The sequence below is a fragment of the Homalodisca vitripennis genome, chromosome 5 (genome assembly GCF_021130785.1).
Source record: "Homalodisca vitripennis isolate AUS2020 chromosome 5, UT_GWSS_2.1, whole genome shotgun sequence".
Taxonomy (NCBI): Eukaryota; Metazoa; Arthropoda; class Insecta; order Hemiptera; family Cicadellidae; genus Homalodisca; species Homalodisca vitripennis.
In genome coordinates this window covers 116,256,325-116,274,143 of record NC_060211.1, presented here as the reverse complement: position 1 = coordinate 116,274,143, position 17,819 = coordinate 116,256,325, and the positions used below count along the sequence as shown (strand labels likewise).

General features: G+C 32.7%; 1 protein-coding gene across 1 annotated transcript in view; it reads right to left on the bottom strand.

Annotated features, from left to right (window-relative positions):
* LOC124362778 (glutaminase liver isoform, mitochondrial-like) overlaps positions 1 to 17,819 on the bottom strand; it is a 35,744-nt gene that overhangs the window by 14,424 nt on the left and 3,501 nt on the right. The window contains exons 2-6 of the mRNA XM_046817558.1: positions 12,328 to 12,419; positions 10,734 to 10,827; positions 8,932 to 9,068; positions 5,564 to 5,693; positions 1,024 to 1,151 (exon numbers count right to left, since the gene is read on the bottom strand). Coding sequence (XP_046673514.1) covers positions 1,024 to 1,151; positions 5,564 to 5,693; positions 8,932 to 9,068; positions 10,734 to 10,827; positions 12,328 to 12,419 — 581 coding nt within the window. The remainder of the gene's footprint in view (positions 1 to 1,023; positions 1,152 to 5,563; positions 5,694 to 8,931; positions 9,069 to 10,733; positions 10,828 to 12,327; positions 12,420 to 17,819) is intronic.

Below are 17,819 nucleotides of genomic sequence, written 5' to 3'. Positions count from 1 at the left end.
AGTTTGTTTTTTTTTACTTTTAAATAAATTGAAGAAACAAAATAAAAAAATAAATTAGCTGTATGTAGGATTATGAACAGATAGGCATAAAATGTATTATGTTATTCCTCATGAAAGGGTAGAGTCTAAAACGGAGAGGAAGATTGTAACTTGAATAGAAGGGGAGGATTGAATTTCAATATATTCTATTTGATTTGCTATTGGTTAGTTAAGAACCAATCAAACTCATGGGAAATGATGTAATTGGACCATTGGAAGGAAGTTAGCATAAAAAAACCAGTTTCAGAGACTGCAGATTCTTCTCATCTTTTTCACTGTACTTAGGAGTATTATTTCATTTTGTAGTGTTTTCTAGTCTTAACATCGATCTGCAGGGATGTTGTGTAAGCAGGTAAATCAATTAGTTTTTTGTATTATATAAATACGATCCTTAAAACAAATTAGTTTGTTTTGTACTTAAGGATTTTGGAGAAACACTTAATATTAATTTGAGAAAACATAAATAGATTGAAATATATTAAAAAGATACCTGCATCAATTTGTGAAATTAAGCAAGTAAGCATGAATATTAAAAATGTTCAAAGATTTTACTACAGGGAGATATACTGCCATCTAGAAACAGTACTGTAATACTGTACTTGGAAACAGTACTGTATGTCTCGTGTATTGGCACTAATTTTAAAATTGACTAGCGTTTAGGAAAAATTAATTTTTTTACACTACTAGTAATAACTACCTGTAGGAGTTCTTTGATGTATTATAGAAAGAAAAGAGGGCCCAAAGAAGTTCTGAAACCTCATGGTTTATTGGTTTTGAACTTTATGTGGTGAATGTTAAGATTCTTACAGCTATTTCTTATGTATGAAATCTCAGCAAAATGTTTTCTCTCAAATTAACCCTTGCAATTGTTATGATTACACATGTGGTAAAAACAGATCATGTATCAACAACACTAATAGAAGACATTATCAGAACATTTGAATAATATTTTTTTATTTCTTTATCCTATTTGTACAGTATTACCTGCATGACTGAATAGTAAAAGGTATATTAGTGTCACCCAGGGAAAACCTTTGGCCATCAACTGTACATACACTAACTCCCCAGTAGTCTGGACTCATTCTTGCTAGTTGTGGGATGTACGAAGCCACCTAAATTAACAACAGTTTATTATGTGTACTTATTTGTAGGTATTATTCTTTCTACTAAACTCATTTACAAAATACATAAATCATCACTGATATCTGTTACACTATGTATTATTACAGGCACTATAGTCTGGTTTATTAAGACAAGTTTTGCAAGCCATCCCGATTCAGAAGCAATTGATACTAACAGTAACTAATGTGTTGACATATTAAAACTGTGAAGGCTGATATTTTAGGTAGACTTAGTGTACAAGTGTAATTGTTCTCATGATAGAAATTATAAAAAAATTACTTAACTTTATTAAACATAAACCCTAGAGTTGAACGCTCCCACCAACTCTTGAATACTCAAAACATCTCCTAAACTTTTTGTTATTAAATTTTGTATTTCTAATAGTTTTGGATATTGAGTACATGTAAATACCATGAAAAATGTATTAATAATACAAGAGCTGTCTATAAAGTAACAGACGTTTTGATATGGCGCGGCAATGGGCAGGACTAGCTCCGCCATCTCGGCGTTAGAGTGTTCCTACACTCAGTATGCAACAGCCGTGGTAAATTGTGCATCGTGTCTATGGTACTTTGTAAACAATGGAATGTTGAATTGAGTGCTGCAATTGAAAATCCCGTCAGTTGTGAAGTGCGATCTGTGATGAGGTTTTGAAACAAAACTTTATAAGACACTTTATAAACAAAACTTTCACAGTTTTTTTTGACAGCTCTCCAAAGTTATGAAAGGAATACAGTAGAACCCCTCATATCCGGCCTCGGTTTTACCGCACCTCGGTTTATCCGGCCACTTTCCGGAAGCCAATATCGAAATATATTTCCCACGGCTTACAGACGCGCAGTTACACGCACTAGTCTCCCACAACTCGTGCGTTATCTTGGTGTATCTGTTTGTTTACATTTTCTTGTGTTTACTTTTCAGTAGCTGTGTTGTCCTCAGTTGAGCTAGTAGGTTTAACCTCTAATCGGTTCGTTAATTATTTCCAGTGCGGTTAGTACAGTACAGTACAATTGTTTTGTTTCGTCAAGTGTTTTGTATTGTGTTGCAGTGTCATTTTTATGTACAGTATTGAAAAAGAAAAAATGAGTGCGTCAAAACGAAAACGTAACGTGGTGACAGTGGAACAAAAACTTAACGCGATCGAACAAATTGATAAAGGCGAATCAGTGGCCAAAATATGTAGTGAACTAAACGTGGAAAAGAGCACGGTTAATGACCGGCGTCGTAATCGAAAAACTTTGATGGACTATTGTACACAAATAGAGAGTGAAAAGGTTTTATCCGAACGGCGGTATTTGAGAAAACCTTCCAATGAGATGGTTGATGACGCTTTGTGGCTTTGGTTTTTACAAGAGAGAAGAAGGGCACTCCTATTTCAGGACCAGTTTTAAAAGAGAAGGCTATGATTTTACATACAAAATTGGGAGTAAACACTGAGTTCATAGCCAGTAATGGCTGGCTAGACCGCTGGAAAAAAAGACATGGAGTTACATTTGTAAACATTTGCGGCGAGAAAATATCAGCAGATGCACCATCGGCGAGTGAATTTGCGGTCAAACTGGAAAAGATGATACAACAAGAGAAGCTTGTCCCAGATCAGGTCTATAACATCGACGAGACCGGGCTGAATTTCAAACATTTGCCACAAAAGACATTCTCTGTTGGGGATTCAAGTTCAGCTTCAGGGTTTAAACTAAACAAAGAGCGTATAACGGTTGCCCTGTGTTCAAATGCATCTGGGGAGCATAAACTCCCACTTTTAGTCATCGGTAAATCCAAGAAACCCAGAGCCTTCAAACACATTAATGTTTCTTCTCTTCCTGTGGTTTATCGTGCCCAGAAGTCAGCGTGGTTGGACTCATACATCTTTATTGACTGGTTCCTAAACGAATTCATTCCTAAAGTCAAGAAATTCTTAAAAGAGCATAAGTTGCCAGAAAAAGCTATTTTAGTGCTTGATAACGCTGGAACCCATCCCCATGAACTAGAGTGTGAAGAGTCTCCCGGAATAAAATTGTTTTTTCTACCTGCCAATGTTACAAGTCTTATCCAACCTATGGACCAGGGTGTAATCGAATGTATGAAAATGCGATATCGGCGCAAACTTATGTCTGAGATTTTAGGTAAAATGGACACTGACGGCGTGGGTCTCGTCTCGGCTCTGAAGCAAATTAACATAAAGGATGTTATCTACATGACTGCTGAATCATATGATCAAATCCCCAGTACAACATTTGTCAAGTCTTGGCGGAAGCCCTGGCCAGATATTGAGAAATTGGTCAATGGCACAGTCAATTTGATCCAGATAGCAGATGAGCAGCAAGAGAATTGTAATGCAGAACTTATAAATGACCTTGTAGCATTAACTGGTGGTGAAGAAATCTTAAATCAAGATGTCCAGGAATGGGTAACTGGTGATGATGATTTAGAAAACGAATATCTAAGTGATGAACAAATCATGCAGAGTGTTGTAGAAGAGTACGAAAATGAAGAAGCAGAAAAATCAGATGATGACACTTCGGAAGAAGATAAAATAAGCCATGAGGAGGCAAGAAATGCACTTCAGACATCACGAGCCTACATAGAGCAACAGGACCACTCAACAGCTGTTGACGTTATGTTATTCAAAAAGTGGAGAGACTATGCCTTCAAAAAAACAATGGACATCAAAGTTCAGCAGAAAATTACGGACTATTATAAGCCCTAATGTAATCTTCAAAACAAATTTATTGTGAGTAATTTTTATACCTCCATCTTTATTTAACATTAATTTATGTTATCTGAATTCACAAATGTACTGTATTTTTATGTTAATTATTTAACCACTTTTTCTTATACAATAAATTTTTTATTCGTTTTACAAACGTGTGTATTTTTATAAAAAATAATCCCAAAAGAGATTTTAAACACTACTTTTGACTATATTTATTAATTACATATTATTATTAGTTAAAATTATCGTTTTTATAATAGGTTGGTTTATCCGGCCGAATCGTTATCCGGCCACGGCCTCGGTCCCGTGGAGGCCGGTTATGAGGGGTTCTACTGTAGTTATGTTTAAGGTATCAGAAATCATAGAGCAAAACCATACATAATTTTAGATGTCTAAAAGCATATGTAATAAATTTTGTTCTCATACAAGTTTTGCTGCTTTTCCAAGATTCAAGATAGTGGCCTTGTAACATTTTGACAGGTATATATAAATAGGAGTGCAGGAGTAACCATAATCAATACAGTCATTTCTAACTGATTGGGACACTACCTGACATGATTGTATTTAATATACCCTGACCAAGTTTGTAACTTATTCTATTAAAATTTTCTGTACATTAGCTGTTTATATTAATTAGTGAACAAAATTTTCTAAGAATTTCAAAATATAGGATGAATAAAGTTACTGTTAAAATATTTGTATTGGGTAAGATTACTATTAGCCCAGTCAGTGTTAAAAAAAGCTTAAAGTGAAAGTTCTGGTTTAATTGTTTTTGTGATTTGCTTTATGTTTTCAGTGTTTCTAAACAAATGTGTTGTTTTCAAAAATTGTGTTGTAATTTAAATTTTTTTTAATACAAAAATGTGATTATTCTGGTTTTTGACTTATGACTTCAAAAATAAGCATTCTACCAGAAAAAGGCCCTTTAGTATAAAGAATGTAACATTTTCTATAATTTATGTCAACAGTTTTCTGTAAGACCTATATGTAATGAGCAAGGTTTCGTTGAATATAAGGAAAAATCAGATGACTAAGTGTAAAAGCAAAACTTGCGTTTTATTCAAAAGTGCTTACTTGCACTCATCTCTGTCGCCATATTACTGTCATAGTGCTGTGTAATTGTTTTGTTTAGTAATGTTTTATATATATATATATATGTATATATATATATATATATATATATATATATATATATATATAACATTTATTATCTTGTACAAAACTGTTAGTCCTGGAAGCAACATCGTTAGATAATTAACATAACTGAGGTCTGCATACAAAACAACCGCTCATTTTCTACCTTCAAGGGAAGCTGCAGCATAGCAAAATACCCTAAGAGTGTATTTTCAGATTCAAGATTGGCTTGCAAATAAAATATATACTGTACAAATTGGGCTTGAAGAAAACCAAGAAAGGGTTTTGTGTCCATATATCGAAATCTTTCACTCTTATTGTACCAAAACCATTACAGTGCTAACATTTTTAAACTATGGATTTTTCTTTGGTGATGCATGCCATACAAAATATGTAATAAATATTGTATACTTCAGTACTTAGTTTATTAAACAAACATTTTTATGATGTAACATTTAATATAGTTAATCATATATTGGATTTTAGGCTCAATAGTACTATGTAATTGTAACAGTTTATTTTAAATGCTAGTATTTTATTGAAACCACAACTTACATGTCCACTAATGTTATCTTTGCATTTCCAGAATATCTGTTCAATACGTTTTGTAAATCCTGGAAAGTCTGGAATGACAAAGTTATGCCTTAATGCTTGTGATATAAGTTCCAAATTTGTAGAGATCAAGCTGAAAAATAGACAGAAGCTTAAGATCATTTCTTTGATGAATACATATTATAGAGAAAATATTCAATATTACTTAAAAAGATAAAAAAAGCATACCATGTTTTCCATACCAAATGTGCATATAACATTGCCATATGCACTTTTAACTTTTCCATTACAAATTAATATTTGGTCAGCAACGCTAAATACATTTTACCTATCTGAATAAATAAAAACGTATTTTTACAAAAAAAAATTAGTAAAATAGATCCAAGCATAATTTTAGAAGATCATTACGGAACTCGTCTCCTGCTCGTTTCACAGTTCCGGGTTGCTCTGTTCACACAACTTTCTTTGACCACTAAACATTTAACTTTTTTTAACATTACAAGCAACGTAAACAGAAACAAACAGAGAAAGGGATAGTACTAAAAGGAAAAGAAAGAATATTAAGAATGCCACTGATACTCTCAATATTTACCTTTTTTAATTCACTCAATTCCTACATGTGGGTTAGGTAAATGGCTTATACAATGACGTCCCATACAGTTCACATAGCAATAGTAACCTTATCACCTAGTCTTGGAGAGCCCTGCACACAGTTCTAAGCAGCAAGGATGAAACTGAGCCAACATCAAGTTGTACTGGACCTCCAAATGTCATCTTCTCCTTATAGTACATACTCCTGTACGAAGAAAGTTGGTTAGAATGTGAATGACTGAACTTAACCTCAACCTGAAATTCCAAGAAAAGCAGAGTCTATCACGCCTATTGATGAGGATGGTCTCTCCCTGGAAGTCAGATCAAAAAACACCACTGAACTCATGGAATGTACATAACAATCTATGGAAAGTATTCAAATTGATTTCAAGGGTCCATTTGAAAATTAAATGTTGCCTGTTATTGGGACGCTTACTCTAGATGGTCTTAAGTGTTCCCAATGAAACAATAAACCAGTCAGTCAGTAATCACATGTTTACGATACGGATTGGTAAGATAAATAGTAACTGATAATGGAAATCAATTTTCAGAGTTTTGTTAAAAAAACATTTTACATGTGAGAACTACACCATATTATAGAAGTTCCAATCGATATGTGGAACGAGTAATACAGACTTTTCAAAATAAATATCTAATGACTGATATAAGTGACCACTTAATACAGACTGTGCTAATGTCATACAGAAACACACCACACAGTTCAACTGGTAGCAACACCTTAGAACCTTACGAATCTGAGAGAAAACTGAGAACGTTTATTGATACCTTAAAACCTGATGTATGAGGAAAAATGGAGTGTTCTCAAACAAATAAAAAATTGTAATATAACCAGCACTCAAAAGAGAAAAGTTTTAAGAAAGGAGATACAGTGTGAGTAAAAAGAAATAAAAATGAAAATGGAATGAAGGAAGCACATTAGGTACTTAAAACACCATTAACTTATTGGGTCCATATTTAACACGAATGTTGAGTTTAGCTCCAGTTTATCTTTCCCTTAGTGCCCTTCCCACCATATGTGGAGTCCAGTTTGACAATCAAGAATTTATAAAGCATGCCGATCACTTGAGGAACCAGACAGAGTAATTCAAACAAACTTCAAACCAACACTAGATGACGTGAACATCAATAATTATGAAAATGAAAGTAATACCATTAATATTTCTGAAAAGATGCTTACTGAAGAACCCTCTGAAGTATGTGAGACACTTGTTCGAAGATCACAGAGACTCATCAAGAAACCAAAGTATTATCATGATGAAATACTAGAGAATAAATGAAAGTAGGGGTATTGTAATATAAACTAACAATATCATATGCTTTTATGTTTAATGTTGTCAATGTTAGTTTGAAATCACAAGTACAAATCTTACCTTTTCAATATGTTTTTTTTTATTTCTTATTTTATAATTCTTAAAACATTACAAATACATCACATAATAACATAATTATGATGAAGTTAATGTGTTGTATTGGTTGGTAAAACTTTCGTTACATTTTTAAATTACTTCGATACTCTGTCATATCCTTAGCTTGATCTTCTTTAATTTTACTAGGAAAAACACTGCATTTAACAAGATTAAAGAGAAAACTTTGTGATGCAGTGGTCTGATCCAACTGATTAAAATTGTCTGAAAACTAACACTTTAGTTTCACTAACAAAATAATTTTCCAATAATCTGTTGTTAAAAGCCAAAGAATTTACTCTAACATTTTTGATCACAAAGCCCTCATCTTGGGACGAGGCTATTAAAACAACATCCACAAGAATCTCCTTCTAGTATCTCTTATCATCTACATATCACCTTGCTTTGTACCACATATCACAGTAATCATGCAACTTCCCAACTGCCACTTGAAATTGACACTTTTTTTATAAAACAAAAAGAAGAGACCGATCCCCTTTTAAGCCTTATTCTGTCCGTCCTCATGGGCCACCGGCCTGTAGAAGGATCTTATCAAACAGAATAAGGGGGAGAGTCGATACAGTACGAGGTTGATGGTAATGATAAAAAGTGCAACGGTCACAGACAGGATTTGAACCTGCGCTATCTCTAACTCAGACCCAAAGTCCAACAACTTAGACCGCTTGGCCATCGGCACTCCCATGGCCGATACTCTGTTTAAAAAGACTTAATATTTTTCCTGAAAACAATTTGGCACTTCCAACCCTGTAAAAAGTTGGAAAAGGCAAATTTACTCATGCTATTAAATGCCTATGCAACATATACAGATACAACATGAAACTGATTGAAACTTAGATCATGCTTCTCACAAGATGTTATAGCAATATGGGCACAAACTTGTACTTTTGCTTCTTGAAAATAGATATAAAAGATGTAGGAACTGCATGCTGGTGTGTAGGAATTTTCCTTGCCTACTTGCAGACGAGAGTGATAGATCTTAGCAGCTAGAACTTATCACTGGTCATCATATCCCAGAGGAGGGACAAACCACTCCTTAGTGGCACTTTCAAACTTGCTGGAACAGTGTGTGTGGTTAACTAACAAATGAAACCCATGGTTTCAGCAGCACTTTTGCAGGAGGAATTTCTTTATTTCTGGTCACATAACCAAAATCATCTCTCTCCCAGCTCAGCTCATATATACATTGTGGACAAATATATTACCATCGCCTCAACATTGTATTCAAGGAATATTGAACCTTAGTCCAATGCAATAGTATGTAATATACTCTGTAGATTTCTCTATTATTATATTTCAAACTACATTTTATTGACATTATATTAATATTATCATTACCTCTTAAATGAATTTCTATCAATTAACACTGTCTCTGAAGGCCGATCTTCATAGTCTGATATTTTCAGTTTTCTCATGGTACTGTAAAATTCTTTCAATCTGGGATCATTCTTTCTTAAGCCAGTTACCTGTAATGCCTGTTGAAAAAGTATAAAATTAATATGATAAAACATTTCTGCAGACACCATTTTAATTCAAAACATTAATTATAAACATTTCAAACTATTTAATCCCCATTACTGGATTTGTCTTCAAATGTAAAACTGATAAAACATTTGAGGAAAGATTGGAAATTAACACAATGTGCTCTATCATAGCATTTTGTAGGGCTCTAGAATGTGATTGTATTACATTTTCTACTTTCAATACAAAGATTTCACATTGTCAAATCTAAGCAGGAGTGATTTTTTTAATTAGAATTTTATTTTACAAAACTTACAAATAAATATCATTTTTCTACATATTCTTCCACTCCTGAAATATATGTTTCCCATCGGACTGGTAGCTATTTTATTCCATCAATGTAAACACTTTTTCCATGTTCTCTTTGCCATTGGAGCACAAACGCCTCCATTACTTTGTCGTTCTCGAAACATACCTCCAAGCTCTTCTTTGAGGGGCCCAAAAAATAATGTCACAAGGTGACAAGTCTATGCTATGGATGTGCCAGTGTTTCTTACCCTATGCAACAAATATTTGCCTTGTGGTGTTACCTGCATGTAGTCTGGGATTGTTGTGAAGAATAATGACACTTCTGTCACAATCTGTTGTACACTCCCGTAACCAATATTGAATTCCTCAACAATTTCAAAGAGCTATACATATTGTAGCTATGTTGGGAAAAGTTGTATCAACGTGAATGTTGAGTTTAGCTCCAGTTCAACTTCCTCTTAGTGCAGTGTCTGAAATCTAATGCTGTGACAGACTTGACTCTTCGAATCTGGAGCCATCCAGATTCCAGGAGTCAAGTCTGTGATGTCAAATTTCAGACACTGCACTAAGAGGAAGTTGAACTGGAGCTAAACTCAACATTCACAATTTCAAAGAGTTTATACATCAATTTTCATTAATGAAATTTTGGACTGCCTCGCTGTTTACCTCGTTTGCACTTGTCCTTGAGCAACGATTGTGACTCTCTTTCTTGACTTTTTCACACACTTCAGAAAATTCCTTGTGCCAAGCTAACATGGCTTATTAGCAGGGTGTTTTCCCCAAACTGTGCCCGTAATAGCTGCAAAATTTTGGTTGGGCTTACCTCTTCCTGGGGCAAAAACTTTATTATAATCAGCTACTTCACGGAGACAGCACTTTATGTTCACTTTTGGAAAGTTGCGATCGTTTTCCCCCTCCCCTTAACATAACAGGCTACCTGTGCATCAATAAACTTTGAGGTTATATAACTAGTCTTGTTTACATTTGAGACACTCTTGTAGTATTTTCAAGCTATATTTCATAATTTTCTTTGGAAGTAAAATTAAAACCGGAAATAAAAAAATAAAAAATAACTTGTACTTTACTTTACTTCCACCCAGTTGAATCCACTAATTAAAAAATTATTTCCATACTGAAATTTACAGAAAGTTTTTCACTATAAATATGTCTTCATGCAAAAATTGTAACATATCTAGGTATAATTTCTTTTTTACTGCTATTTCAGTAGGGTGTTTAATGGAAAAAATAATATAAAGGCGTGACATTGTAAATATAAAATGTAGAAATATAAAAGAAGTAAGAAAATGCACAAAAATAATACTATATATGAAACATTGAATTCTAAAAACCACAGATAATAACAAACTTACTGCTAGAAATTTACCGACATTGACCAATTGACTTCCTTCTTCTCTGAAGATTTCAAACCAAACATCCTCTGTAGTCTTTTCAGAATCAAAAGACCTAAAACAGAAAACATCTTTTGTTAGCATTTGAATTAAATTATGACCATTTTAACAACATTTCAAAAATTAATCTTAAAAAACTAAATTCTATGTATGAAGATTTGATTAACATAAGAAGTCATAAGATAATGTAATCTAAAGTAAAATTAAACCTAGTAACTTTAAATTGTTGACATGCTTCAGATTTTTAGGATAAAAGTACTATTTTTGGCAAGATATCTGAATGATATTTATACCATTGTATTCACGAAGTATAAACTACAGATTTATATATATATACTATAGATCTTTACCTGTAATGAAACAATTTTGGTTAAATGCTGTTAATAAATATAACTTCGGAAGCTCACGGCAGCGGTCTGAAGAAACTACCAACTATATTATTTCTAACTAATAACAGGACTGATATGATGTGACTGACACACAATTGCAAAATAACACCAAATGCAGAAAATTAATTATCTTTTCAGCACTGTGACTGTCATTTCGTTCTGTGTCCTACTTTGTTTACAATAAACGTTCTCTCAAACCCTTACAACGGACCCAATAAATTGCATAAAATACATTGTTCGGGAAAACATAATAAACTCCTTTACGATTTTATGGATCTAAATTTTTTTTATCTCCTTGAAGATGAAGATCTAATCCATCAAAAGAATCTGCAGTAAGGTATTTTGTGCTGCGGGGTTGGCAAGAGTTTCAAAACGAAGTTGGGAGAAATTTCTCTCTCCCAAAATGTGCGTATAGTCAGTTTTCCTTTTTTATAATTCTAGTGTTATTTATATATGTTATATTATTATGAATTTGAAAAGAAAATAAAGAATAGCATATAGGCCAAGTGAGAACATGTTATATGCAAATCACATATATAAAGCGATGGAATGGTATAATTTTATGGGTATATATACCCATAAACACTTACCCAATAAAATCACTAAAGATCATGATTACAATTCTAAATAAAGAGACAGACTTACATACCCAATCCAAAGAACCGAATTATTTGAAATATCTCCTTATTATAAAGGACTAAAATTTTACAATTAAATTCCTATATCTCTATCCTCTTTGTCACTAAAAAAGTTCTCTATAAGGTTAAAAAAATATCTTAGTAGAGAAAGAATATTATTTAAAAAATGATTTTCTATTTGATACACCGTTCATTGAACAAATTAATCTCCAAATATTTAAAATTTTATCACTAATTATTTTTAAACGTTTTTTAAATTTTGTATATATTTTTATTTTAGAATAAGAATATTTATGCATGGTAATATAGGAATAAAATATTAATGATTTACCTGTGCTTTTAGAATTGCATAGTTTCATGTGTGAGTATATATGTATATGTATTGGCGCACTGTTTTATGTGTCATATTATTCATTCATTAATTATTAATCATGTTTATAAATTGTTTTATTTTTAGGATAAGGATATTTTAATTATATTGATGAGTCACCTGTTGTAGATTTGTAGATTTTATAAACTATCACTTACGTGCTATGATCCACTTCAGTAAGTACACTTTTGTAAAACTCTGCATCAGGTGGTGCATAAACAGCTTCATGCATTTCTCTTGAATAATTAGCCTAAAATATAATAAATGTCTTGATTAATACAAAAATTAAATCATTAATACTTGATAAGTAATACAAATACTGTTTAAATTGCCCTATAAATGAACTGTATATTTTTGTTATGAGAATTTCATTAGACAAATCACCTGTCACAAAATGTATTATGTAATTTGATGCTTGAAAATGAATAAAACATATTTATTTGGTTCTAAGTGCTGCACATTCTGAATTTCGTAATTTGCTTTTTATAGATTTTATTATTTATATTTTATCCTATCTCTTGTAATAATAGAAGAATAATCTCATATATTGACCTATTTGTATAGCCGTTATCTACATCTGACATGTTAGTAACATGATTAATTAATGTATCAACTGAAACTTCTGAACTTCTAGGCAGGATGAAAGTGAGATTGGCAGTTCAGATACCAATTATGTGTATTGGTTCGATCACTTACTAATTAAAATTTTATTCAAGATGGAAGAAGAGAAGTCAAATTGAAAACTGCAGGAATATGAAAACTGATTGATATGAATTTATATGCAGCCATGGCTAACAAAATAAAAATGGGAAAAATAGATATAAACAGATTTGTCATAAACACCTTTGAGGCAGGCTGCATCCTATTTAGTGATTTCTTATGACAATCAAGAAAATGTCAGTAATATAACTCATTGTAAATTGGATATGTTCTTAATGAACTCTTAATAAAGAGTTAAATAAAAAATCAAAGTACTGTGTTAATTTGATTACCAAATTTCGTAACACCTTGATACTATTTTGAATGTAGTCCTAAAAAAGGTAATTAGATTATTACATTTATTTAGTAAAACTGATTGTGAACAAGTTCGATTAAATTATATACAAGAGCGGAAATGCTATACAAAATTGTATGAACAAAATATGCCATAAGGGATTATTATTTTGACCACTTATAATATGAATTCAAAAGGGATTTAGTTTCGGAAGGTGATAAATGGTTTCAAGGAGAAAAATGGGAGATTGGTATGACATTTTAATGAATTAATGGATTTCACATTTTGTGCCTGCAAAATCTCCTTTATTGTCAAGTGACATTTGTTATGCAGAAATTGCTGTAAAAGGATGCTATGACGTAATTATGTTACAAAAATAGAACTCTACAGTTTGAAGATTGGATTCTTCAAGATTCAAAAAAATCAATATAAAGTTAACCATATACAATAAACATGTAATGTTATTAAACAGGAGTTATCATGTTGACTAGCGCAGACGAATTTAAGCCATTCTTTGTCATAAGAGTACTCAAGCTTACTCAGTATATGATGACTCAAAAGTAATTATTCATAATAACTGGACCTTTAAGAATTTATCTCAAATGAGGTTTCTAAATAGTATTTGTGAAAACAATATTTTCAGAAGAATCCTTATTCTGCACTATGTGTGAATGAGGCATACCCCTAAAGAAAGGGTTTTTGGATTGTAGATTTTGGATTACACATCTCAATAAATGCTTTATAATAATAAATTCGTTTATTTGTTGTAAAACATGTTACATGCATTGGCAAAGTCTAATTCAGCTACAGACTAAATAGCATTGTCTATAAATAATATTGAATAAGTATAATACCAAAATATTATGTAATTAATTTTCCAGTTGAGAATAACACATTGTTTCATGAGTTTATCTTGAAACAATAATTAAAAGTCTATTTTGTTAATAGATAAACTAATCAATAATATAGGAAAGGTTTTGTTACAGCCATTCATAAAGTTTATTTTTATACATTTTAAGAGAGTATTTTTCAGTCAGATGTTTCAGTTTGTTATGCGCTTTTAAGCGAACTACAACATGACTATTCAAATAGTTTATTGTGGTGTCGGTTAATTTCTTTAGTTTATTCAGGTTATTACTACTATTGAAAAAAGGTGTGTCGTCAGTGTAGAGAAGCGTATTAGCATCAACAGCCAATGTTATGTCATTTATATATAGGATAAAAAGTAAGGGTCCAAGTACTGATCCCTGAGGGACACCATACTCTATTTTGACTTCCTGTGACCAATTTCCTTTGACATATGTACTTTTTGTGTTGTATTAATGAGGTATGATTTTATAAAAATCAAGAACACATCCATGAATTCCATAATACTTCAATTTGGCTAAAAGAGTCCTGTGTTCTATACAATCAAAGGCCTTACTCGGATCATATGTATAGTAACTTGCGCAAAGGCCTTATTTTAAAAGTTGACAGTATATTTCGTATTAACTTGTTAATGGCATCAATAGTGGATTTACCTCTTCTGAAACAAAATTTTGATGTACGAGGTCTGTCCAAAACGTATCCGACCGCCGACCAGTAGGCGGCCGCGGCGTAACCGACCGGCTCGAACCGGTTATTGGAGGGGAGGGGCGAGCCTACTCCTTCCCATATTAGGCATTGAATACGATTCCGGTCACTCAATGAGTCTCAGTGCTCTGTTCCGTACAGTACTGCCGTGTGTGTGCGTCGCATTTCAATATGACTGAACGTGTTGAGCAGCGCATTTGCATTAAATTTTGCCAAAAACTTGGCCATTCAGCATCAGAGACGATTACTATGATACGGAAAGTTTATGGTGACGTGTCTATGGGCGATACACAAATAAAAGAGTGGTTTAAAAATGGCCGCATATCAGTGGAGAGTGATGACCGATCTGGAAGGCCTTCAACGGCCAGAAACGCTGCAAATGTTGAACATGTTCGTACAGCAATTAATGAAAACCGTTGATTGACTGTCCGAAAGCTGGAAGAAGATTTAGGAATACCAAAATCGTCAGTTTGTAACATTTTACACGAAGATTTAAAAATGAACCGTGTTTCGGCAAAATTTGTTCCTCGGCTGCTGACAGAAGACCAAAAGAACTGTCGACTTGAAATCGCACAGGAAAATCTGAATTTCATAAAACGTGACCCAGGGCTATTTAAAAAAGTTATTACTGGTGATGAGTCATGGGTTTATGGCTACGACCCTGAAACAAAGGCTCAATCTTCACAGTGGAAAACTCACGAAAAGCAATGGCCGAAAAAAGCAAGACAAAGTTGAAGCAATGTCAAGACAATGCTGACAGTTTTTTTTTACCAGGACGGTGTTGCTCATTACGAATATGCTCCAATAGGCCAGACAGTGAATAAGGAGTATTATCTTGAGGTCCTAAGGCGGCTACGAGATGCAGTGCGAAGGAAACTACCTGAACTGTGGACAAGCCGTGACTGGATCCTGCACCACGACAACACGCCAGCTTATTCCTCAAATCTTACTCAGTGTTTTTTGATCAAACATGACATCAACCAACTACGACAGCCTCCCTACAGTCCTGACATAGCTCCTTGTGACTTCTGGCTATTTCCGAAATTAAAAATTCCTTTGAAAGGAATAAGATTTGATAATGTTGAACAAATAAAACAAAATGCGACGAAGGACCTGTTAGCCATTACGCAAAATTAATTTAAGGAGTGTTTTTAGAAGTGGGAGGAGTGTTGGAATAAGGTAGTGGCTTGTGGAGGGGAGTACTTTGAAGGGAACCGGATTGCCGTTGCCGCCGAGTAACGTCAGTTCATGCCAGACATCAAGGTCGGATACTTTTTGGACACACCTCGTAAGTCCATCAAAACTTTGTTTAAGTCATATAATAAAATAATCAAAGTCAAAGTTTATTTTCTTCTAAATAGTCACTTATTTGGTCATAGACCAGTAGTTCTAGTAATTTAGAAAAGACTGGGATGACCGAGATGGGGCGGTAGCTACTTGGATCATTATTGGAACCTTTTTTAAAGACTGGACAAATTCTGGGCACTTTCAGTTGCTCTGGAAAAATACCCTGACTCATACACATATTGAAGCAAAGTGTCAATGAGTCAACAAAAGTATAAATCAATCTCTTTAACAGATTATTAGATATATTGTAGATGTCATTACTGTCTGAATTTTTTAGTCTTTTAGCTGTACCAATTGTGTCAGATGGCTTGATTGATTTAAACAATAAAAATGATAAATTAATACAATAAACTTTTAATGAATTTAAACAGCTATTAATAACTGTACCAGTGTTCACCTTTATATTTTTAGTAAGTCAATCAAAACTTACTAAAGTCTTCTAAAGTAATATCAGTTTGAAGCCTATGGGGTGTACTTTTACTGATGCTTTGAATTATTTCCCATGCTACTTTATTTTTATTGCTGATGGTCTTAATATAATTGGTGTTGTGATAAGTTTGGTGTTTTTTATGGATAATTTCTACTCTGCTTTTGGTGGTTAAAAGTTGGAGAAGCTCATTTAAAGGCTCCCTAGAACTTCTGATTAAAGAGTCAAAACAACTTTTCTTTCATATTCTTTAATTCACTAGTGTACCATTTATATTTAAAATTGCTTTTAGTTATAAGTAAATTTTTCTTAACAACTGAGTAATAATTTATATTATTTAAACGAGTTAGAAAAAAGGACTGAAAAGATTGTTTAGCGTCAGTGATCTTAATTTTATTAATTAAGTGTTCCCAGTCATTCAAACTTGATATTAAATTGCATATTTCTGGATTAGGCAAAACAATTTGTAAGAACATGTCTTTCCCAATAAAAACATTTTTACCATTTGATGGAATAAGAGCTTGAGTATCTTGTACATTAAGATCAGCCATTACACCATTATGATCAGAAAAGGGAAAACAAAAAATGTTACAAGAGTTAACCCTATTCTGTTCACAATTAACAAAAATGTTGTCAAGGCAATTTGCACCTCGTGTAGGAGATTGGTCCAGACAATAAAAATTGTACTCCCTTAATACATTTAAACAATATTTAATGGATAGTTTGTTCTTTGTAATATCAAATTTAATGTTCAAATCGCCTCCAATAACTATCATATAGCTGGTCCATTGAGTTAAATATAATAAAAGATTTTCAAATTTATTGACAAAACTTTTATGGTCACCATCATTTGAATGGTACAATGAAACAATGATTAATTTGAATTTATCTAATAATATAGCTGTTTCTTCAAAATTAAGTTCTATACAAAATTCTGTAACATCATGAGGCCTTACATGAAAATTATTGTGGACAAATATTAATTTCCTCCTCTAATCCGGTTTACTCTACAGAAAGCAGATGCTCAGTAAAAACAATTTGGAAAAGACGATAATACCACTGATTGTTTAAGAAAATGCTCTGATAAGCAAATGACAAATAGGTTCGATTAATTTTTTATTAAAGTTTCTAGAACTGTGGTTTTGCCATTAAGACCTGGAATGTTTACAAATAGCAATTTTATTTATAATAGTGACTAGTTAGAACAATTTTCCAAATGACGAAATTGCAAATTACCTAGTTTTAAGTTAATTAAATTTCTATAGTTAGATTCCTTTTGTCCTCCAAAAAATGACTTCAAACTGATACAC